This window comes from Rhododendron vialii, chromosome 6a (assembly GCF_030253575.1).
Source record: "Rhododendron vialii isolate Sample 1 chromosome 6a, ASM3025357v1".
Classification (NCBI taxonomy): Eukaryota; Viridiplantae; Streptophyta; class Magnoliopsida; order Ericales; family Ericaceae; genus Rhododendron; species Rhododendron vialii.
In genome coordinates, this window is record NC_080562.1 from 23,602,228 (window position 1) to 23,610,950 (window position 8,723).

Sequence of the window (8,723 nt, forward strand, 5' to 3'; positions counted from 1 at the left end):
GAAGACTTAAAGTGTACAAAATATTTTTCTCCCAATGTAATAAGTTTTTTGTTTTTATTTTGCTTTTTTAATTCTTAAACATTTGTTTGTCTCATTTTTGCTGTTTACGATCTAGAAAAACCTACACTGAAAATAACATTACGATAATATTGGTAAAATAAAAACAGAATTAGGAAAATAAAAACAAATAGACGTGTAAACTATGTTGGATTGGCATGACATGTTTAGAGATTACTTAAAATGGGTATAATGAAAACTACATAAAATAATAACTGCTACACATTTTGCCAATGTTGCTCGAAGTTTTCCATAGCTATAAAAAAATTTCAGACTCCCAAAGTTATTAGAAACTTTTTTTAACAGGAAAATGCTTCAATCCATGCGCGCTTGCCTAAAGGAGGATTGACTTTCATTGGGCATGTAAGCGACTACCACTTTTTGCCCCAAGTTTTTCAATTGAGCCCCCAGATTGAGGAGCCTCAAGGCTAGATGACGGGTGCAATCTCGACTTTTTGCTGCTACTGTTCATGTGCTATAGCTATTTTAACATTTTATTGTATTGGATTTTTGTACTTTTGCCATTTTTCGTCTGTGTCCCATTTGCCAGTGTAACTTTGTCTAGTTTTGTCTTCTTCTTCAAGGGTTTTCTCGCAAAATTGTTTAGTATTCAATGAGTTCTCTGAGGTAATCTTGTGAGATCTTGAGAGAGAGAGAGAGAGAGAGAGATGAGAGTAGTAAGCATTAAAGAGAGAGATAGAGGCAGAGAAAGCGAATCAACTAGGGCTTGTTCATTTGGGGTACTCAAAACCCCTTCGCACGGTCCCAATAAATTTTCTCTATCTATCTATCTCTACTCATTACATTTTAAAACTTCCCCCAAAATCCAAACTGAACAAACCCCCAGAGATTTGATTCTGATTTTGAGGATTATTCGGCATCCAATGGTGGAGAAAGAATGTGCGTTAGGTTTTTAAATCAAGCTTAATCAAGTTAATATTTGGCTTATTCAGTTATGATGTTTAAATTCAAGTTTTTTGTTTTTTGGTCAAAAATTGAGAAGATTATATTTGTCCAAAGACGAAACTAAACTCTTGAGAAAACGAGAGACAAAACTCTCACAAATCAAATGACAAGTCGTTAAACTGAAGAGACAAAAGAAAAAGGAAACAAATTAAAAGAAAAGTATGGTGGCCTTCCCCTCCCACGGCCGTACATAGGTGTGAAACCCTAGGGAGGAGGGTAAGGGAGAAGAAAAATATTGGTAGCAGCTACATCAACAAATTTCGTTGGGTTGTGGCTTTCAATTTCTGCCCGAGCTGTAGGATTATAACCCATCAGAGTTAATTATTTTCTCACGCTAATAGTAAGTTGTTCGATCGTAAAATGTTTATTTGGGTTGTAGGCCTCTATGCATTAGCCGACTTTTTACCGCGGTAATTTTTGTTGTTGTTGTTGTTTTATGTTACAATCTGTTTTGTCTGAACGTTTTAGATTTAAAATTTGACCAAACAGAAAATAACAAAAAAAACTGTGCCAAAAAATCACGTGGTGGTGCCCTTACTTCCATCGTAAGGCCGAAGGTACCCTTACTTTGATCGTAGTCATTATTCTTGCCTTCGAGAATTGTTGTTTCGGGCCACTGCGAATGGTCCTTTCTTTTGAGTGACCAAAAAAAAAGTCCTTTCTTTCTCGCAGTATTTCGCTACTTGTTTTTTTAGCACACAAGTTGTTCGATTGTTACCCCCAATAGATTTTCTTATTGGCCTCAGCCTCAAGTTGTTCCAGATGACGAAGTTTTTTATTCGGAATGATGTAGTTGTGTAAGGTACTGCCAGTATTTCCCATTAGATAAATACATTCTCATGTCATACCCACATATCAGTGTGTCAACTCCGTGGAGAGAGAGAGAGAGAGAGAGAGAGAGAGAGAGAGAGAGAGAGAGAGAGAGAGAGAGCTATAGTCAACGGAATGGGTATTAAAAGAGGAGAAAGAATTGGAGAAAGCTAACCATTTCCATCTCCTTCCTTCTCTAGCTAATATGGGTTCCTTTCCATTGATATTCTCAATCGTGTTATCTTTTTCTGTTCTTGCATCTTGTTCTCCTACATCAACAAATTTCATAATATATCCAAATTTCACTGCTTCAAGTGTCCATTTCATCGATGGTTCCGTTGGCTTCTTAACCTCCCCAAACGTAACGTTCAAAGCAGCTATCTTAAGTCCAGGCGGCCAAGGAGGTTCAGGAAGCAACTACTATTTGTGCGTCGTTCACGTGCCTTCCAATACCATCACCTGGTCTGCTAATCGTGACGCACCCATTTCTACTACAGGAATCATGAATCTTTCTGCAACTGGTATTGTAGTCACAGAAGAAGACGGCAGTTTAAAATGGTCGACTCCTACGTTAAATTCTTCGGTCTCGTCACTACAGTTAACTGAGACCGGGAATCTTTTGCTAGTCGATCAATCTAATGCTACTCTTTGGGAGAGTTTTCTTTATCCAACAGATACGATCGTGATTGGCCAGAATTTGTCCGTAGGGGTATTTCTGTCCAGCGCAGTATCAAGTACTGACTTGTCAGTTGGCAGTTACTCGCTTTCAGTAACTGCCTCTGATGCTTTACTACTGTGGCAGAATTCGACTTACTGGAAACTCTCGATGGATACCGCGGCTTACACCTTAAACTCGAGTTACCCGGTGGAGTACATGGCGATGAACCAATCAGGTCTTTATTTGTTCGGTAATAATGGTTCTGTAGTCGTAATGCAGGTGAACGTATCTGTATCAAAGTTCGGGATTGCCAAATTGGATTATTCTGGCCAGTTCAGTGTCAGTAGCCTTACTGGTACTGACTTAACGCCAGTACTCGTGGGGCCGGATGATAAATGCCAAATCCCGTTCATATGCGGAACGCTTGGTTTGTGTACTGACGATGACAATATTCTCGTATGCTCGTGCCCATCCAACTTCTATTTGATCAGTTCACAGGGCCAGAATTCAACCATTTGTATGCCAAATGACGGTACTTATTCCTTGTCAAATTCTTGTAATTCCACTGATAACAAGAATATGAGTAACTCCTCATTTTCATATTTGAGCCTTGGCAATGGTATTGACTATTTTGTTAATGATTTCACGGGCCCTGCGAAGTCCGGTGTAAACTTGTCTGTCTGTGAAGATCTCTGCTCAAGCGATTGTTCTTGCTTGGGAATTTTCTATGACAACTCATCGGATTCATGTTATGTCCTTCAAAACCAGCTAGGATCAGTTATGTCTAGTAGCAATAATGATCGCGTGGGTTTTGTTAAAGCAATAGTTGGGCCTTCGCCTTCTAATAGTGGTCACTCACTTGGGTTTCCTATAGTTGCTATAGTGCTATTGCCTTTAATTGGATTCTTCCTTTTTGCTGCTTTGGGATTCTTCTTGTGGAGAAGATCCAAAAGCTCTACAACTTGGAAGTTAAATTCCAACAATCAGGTCGATCCTTCTTCGGATGACTTGGAGTTGGATGCCTTCTCCATCCCAGGATTACCTGTAAGATTTGGGTATGAAGAGCTCGAGGCAGCTACTGATAAGTTCAAGAATATGATAGGGTCAGGTGGGTTTGGTGCAGTGTACAAGGGTACACTCCCTGATAAATCACTTGTGGCAGTGAAAAAGATCACTAATTTTGGTATTCAAGGGATGAAGGATTTTTGCGCTGAGATAGCAATCATCGGAAATATTCACCATGTCAATTTGGTTAAGTTGATAGGGTTTTGTGCTCAGGGGAGTGAAAGATTGTTGGTTTATGAGTATATGAACCATGGGTCTTTAGACCACACCCTCTTTAGGAATGGATTAGTCTTAGAATGGAAAGAAAGGGTTGCAATAGCTCTTGGGATGGCGCGTGGACTTGCGTATTTGCACAGTGGGTGCCAGCAGAAGATCATCCATTGTGATATCAAGCCTGAGAACATACTCCTGCACGACCATTTCCAGGCCAAAATCTCAGATTTCGGGTTATCGAAACTTCTTAGCTCCGAACAGTCTACTTTATTCACGACAATGAGAGGAACTCGTGGATATCTTGCTCCTGAATGGCTTACTGGCTCTGCAATCTCTGACAAGACTGATGTTTACAGTTTTGGAATGGTTTTGTTGGAAATTGTAAGCGGAAGGAAAAACTGCTCTTTACGAACGCAATGCGAAAGCAAGGAGAATGGAAGCAGCGGTGGTGGGTACTCATCTTCTTCAGGACAAGGGCTTGTTTATTTCCCCATGTTTGCTTTAGAGATGCATGAGCAAGGAAGGTACTTGGAACTTGCGGACCCCAAGCTAGAGGGGAGAGTCACTAGTGAAGATGTGGAGAAGTTGGTGCGTGTGGCTTTATGTTGTGCGCACGAGGATCCAACGCTTAGGCCAAATATGGTTAGCGTCGTTAGCATGTTGGAAGGTGATATCCCTTTAGGCGAGCCGAAGCTAGAGTCTCTGAACTTTCTGCGATTTTATGGGCGTCGATTTGCTGAGGCTTCTATGACAGAAGAGAATAATGGGCAAGATGATTTGATATTTCCACAGTGGAATGCTTCTTCTGATAGTTCAAGGAGTAGCTTGCTTCTTAACACATCTCGCATGTCATCGCAGCAAATCTCAGGGCCAAGATAGTACTGGACCAACTGAGCTTCGTAAAGTTATTTATGTGTTTTTCGTTACTGTGGATATTTAATGTTTTACTGTAATATAGACGCAATTGTAGTAATTAATTTCTGTATATTGTTCAATATGTAATTACTACTTTTTTTTTATGTTATTTACATGTCTTGTGCAAAGAGGTCGTTTAATTTATATGGTTAGACTTGCTGATTGCATGTAATAATATAGTATTAATGTTTTTCTATCTATATATCTAGCCATTTTTCTACTCTTGGGAATTTACTTATGATTGCTATATTATCCCCATTAATTGTAGATGATCCATACACAAAGGTGGTTTTGATGTGCTAAGATTTTAATATTATTGAAGATCATATCCCTTAATTAGTACTAAATATATATCATCTGATTTTTTGTCAGCAATAATTTAAGAAGTTGAAATTAGATTTATTGCATGTCATCGTAAATCACAAAACTCTCTCTCTCTCTCTCTCTCTCTCTCTCTCTATATATATATATATATATATATATATATATATATATATATATAAGGATGAGCTAAAATCACCTATCGAATGAGTTAGTGTGAACAATCAAAGCTTTTCATCGATCTGTAGCGAAGAATTAACCAGCTATGTGCTGGTATTAATTCATCCAGATTTAGGGTCTCCCTGGTAGAAGGAATTAAGTATGTAAAAAGCATGGTTTGATTGGTTTAATTACTAGAGTGACGCAAAAGAATGTTATATACAATTTCAAGTGATCGATTCCCTCTTTAGCAACTTGTTCCCCGGGTTCCGATAACGGTGTTATTCGTCTTCACTGTTGGAGGCTGATTTGGGTGGTTTTGGTAGTTTCGGCTGATTTTAGGGTTTTGGGCCAGGCCTTTTTAGGGTTTTGTTGGCCTCTTACCAACGCCTGAGTCTCAGGTAGCCTTAGGTTATTAATCATTTCCTTTTGGTTGTTCTTATTCTTTTAATCTTTGTATTTTTTAGATTTGGAGATCAATAAAATTCTTTTACCGAGCCAAAAAAAAAAAAAATCTCGCATTCAAAACAGTGGTCTATCAAAGTGTAACTAAAAATTTATATCTTTTAGCCACATGATAAAATTGTGATTAAAACTCATTAAAACAGTGACTAAAAATGTAAAAATCGTAATCTTTAACTTCTTATCATCTCATATTTTTCCTAAGACCGTGACTATTTAGCAAGAAATAATCTAAGTTTTTAGTAAAACCGTAATGTTTTAACATTATAAATCTCGGTTTTATTTAAAACCGTGATTGAAAACCTGAGAGGAGTTTTTGTAAAAAATGAAAACAACTGGAACACCAGTTGGGCGATCCAAGCACTTAGCAAAGACACACTTTAACCACTCTTAACACAGTACAATTTGCGTAGACTATGCATATTATATTTGTATTTAACAGTTTTTCCAAATGAGATCTTTATAAGTTATTAAACAATCACCGTTTTATCAAGCGAGATCTAAATTCTTTAAGTAACAATCTCAGTTTTTCTGAAACGAGATATATATTGTTTCATATACAATCTTAAATTTTAAAAAATGAGACTTTAAGTTACAATCTCACTTTTTAGATTCCTAAGATTAAATAATCTTTCCATCTCATTTTTTTTTTCCCAAACGAGATATATTATTTCATATACAATTTTAGTTTTTTCACAAATGATATCTATTCTTTAAGATAGAATCTCGCTTTTGAGATTACTGAGATTAGATTAAAAAAATCTTTCAATCTTAGTTTTTTCAGTATAACTGAAATTAAAACTATAGTCTATAATGTTTTATTACGCTTTTACAAAAAATAAAATTTTCTTAATTTTTGGACCATAATCTTTATGCCATTTTGTAATAATAGTATATGCAATTAGAGGAAATTAGAAAAGCCGGCTGACCAGATTGATTGTGAGGCGTGTAGTAATCACTGCCCTAAAGTCATTAATTGTTGCCAGTAAAGAGCCGTCTCGACCGGTCGAAGTTGCCCACAAAACACAAATAAGAAAGTATAAACAAGAACTAGCTAGAAAGATAGATATAACGCCTTTTTCCTTTTTTTGTCAAACGGAAGTTCATATAACTCCTTTTTCGAGACATAGGGAAATGTAACTCTTTACCAGATAATTACCAACAGAAAATTGGGCTCAACTCCGAAGGAAGGGGTCCAATTGGCCATTTAGTCCGAGCTAGGTTTTTAGTATAAGATTCCGAGTCCATTGATTTAAAAGTACTGTTGTACCGGTCGACCTTTGATGGACAAAAATGTCCCGAGTCCATTACAACTGTACGTTGTTCTCTCTCTCTCTCTCTCTCTCTCTCTCTCTCTCTCCATATGGCTTCACGTACTGAATGCGTGCACATCGGCCACCACCAGGCCCGACTCCTTCGCCGTCAAAATCCCCCAAATCAAACCCCAAGCCTAGCTCCTCCATCCATGGCTTGTCTTCTCTCTGTTGCGATCACTATCAATGGTGGTGGTCCGTGGTTGATTTGGTACTAAGTTTCAACGGTAGCTGGAAATCGCATTGACTAATCAAGCTTGCCCACCTCTCGCCAACGCATATGGATTGATTGGTTTCTGGTTCAGGTTTTGATTCCATTTTACGCTGCAGTCTTTTGCAGAGAGAGGAAATAGAGAACAAAGCAAAGAGAGACACGGGGGGGGGGGGGGTGGCAAGTTCACCTTAAAAGAGATATCAAAGCATAGATGAGTACGTTGTCTGGCATTTGATTTACTTATTAAATGGATAGACTTACATTAATTTATTACTTGTCATACACTGTTTTTCGTTTGACTCGAGTTTCCTGGTGAAAGAAATTTTGGGGCCCAGTAAAGTATATTTGGAAAGGAGGCATCAGACAAATCGGAAAAATAATAAACGTGAGTTGATGTTGAAAAATTCATATAAGATGACATTTAAAAAAAATAGCTATTTGATATCTGTTTTTGTAATTTATTTTTTTCTGCTTTAGGTCATAATTTTTACTTGTTAAACTCCTCTTATCGCAATAGATGAAACATATATGTTGATTTGGAACAAATATCCTTATTTGTAAGTGCTTTTTTTGGATAATAAAAAGTATATATTTCTATAAATAATCATATATGTTGGTTTTAATGTGATCATATAGATTTATATGTTGATACTTTTGAAAAAACACAGAGTATAGATTTGGACTGATAATCACATATTTAAAAAAAAAAAAAAAAGCACATAACATTATTTGTTACTTTTAAAAAAAAAAAAAATACATCCACTTGTTTAGAAGATATATTTCGTTTCCTAAAAAAAAGAAAAGAAAAGAAAACATACCTCCACTATTATACAACAAAAAATTAGCTTGGAGTCAAAAATGAAACACATAGTTTGTTCGGATAAATAACCATATCTGTTAGTTTTATTACGATTATGCAAATTACAAATTTCGCAGACATAACCTTATCTGTTAATCTTTTGGGGATAAAATGCAGGTTATAAATTTGAATAGATAATCGTATTTGTTGATCTTATTATTATGATTATACATGGTACATAACGTTATATGTTGATAATAAAATTATAAATTTGGACAGATAACCATATTTGTTGGGTCTATTCCGATTAGACAGAGCACATACTTCGTAGAAGATAATGTTATCTGCTGGTCATTTTTAAAAAAACACATATAGTAGTATTGATTTAGACAGATAACCATATTTGTTGATTTATTTTGATTATATATAGCACATATTTTTTTAAATAACCTTATATGTTGATTTTTTTGGAGATAATACAGAGTATGAATTTGAACAGATAACAACATCTGTCGATTTTATGGCAATTATAAAAACTACTCCCTCCGTCCCTTTTTTAGAGTTCTTATTTCATTTTGGGCTGTCTCTCAATAAGTGTCCATTTTGTAAAGTTAGTGGGTAAAAGTTTGTGAATTTTCCATTTTGCCCCTAAAAGTAGATTCCATTTTGAAAAGTTAGTGAGTAAAAATGTAATGATGATGTCTTCATAGAGGGTAAAGAGGGAAAGTGGAGGAAAAAGTTGATGTGAAAGGTATAATGATGATGTCTTTT

At 36.2% G+C, this 8,723-nt stretch overlaps 1 protein-coding gene across 1 annotated transcript; it reads left to right on the forward strand.

Annotated features, from left to right (window-relative positions):
- The first annotated feature begins 1,927 nt into the window (after positions 1–1,927).
- LOC131329327 (G-type lectin S-receptor-like serine/threonine-protein kinase At5g35370) lies at positions 1,928–4,812 on the forward strand. The gene has a single exon (XM_058362417.1). The coding sequence runs from the start codon at positions 2,039–2,041 to the stop codon at positions 4,646–4,648; it is 2,610 nt and encodes an 869-aa protein (XP_058218400.1). The 5' UTR covers positions 1,928–2,038; the 3' UTR covers positions 4,649–4,812.
- The last annotated feature ends 3,911 nt before the right edge of the window (positions 4,813–8,723 follow it).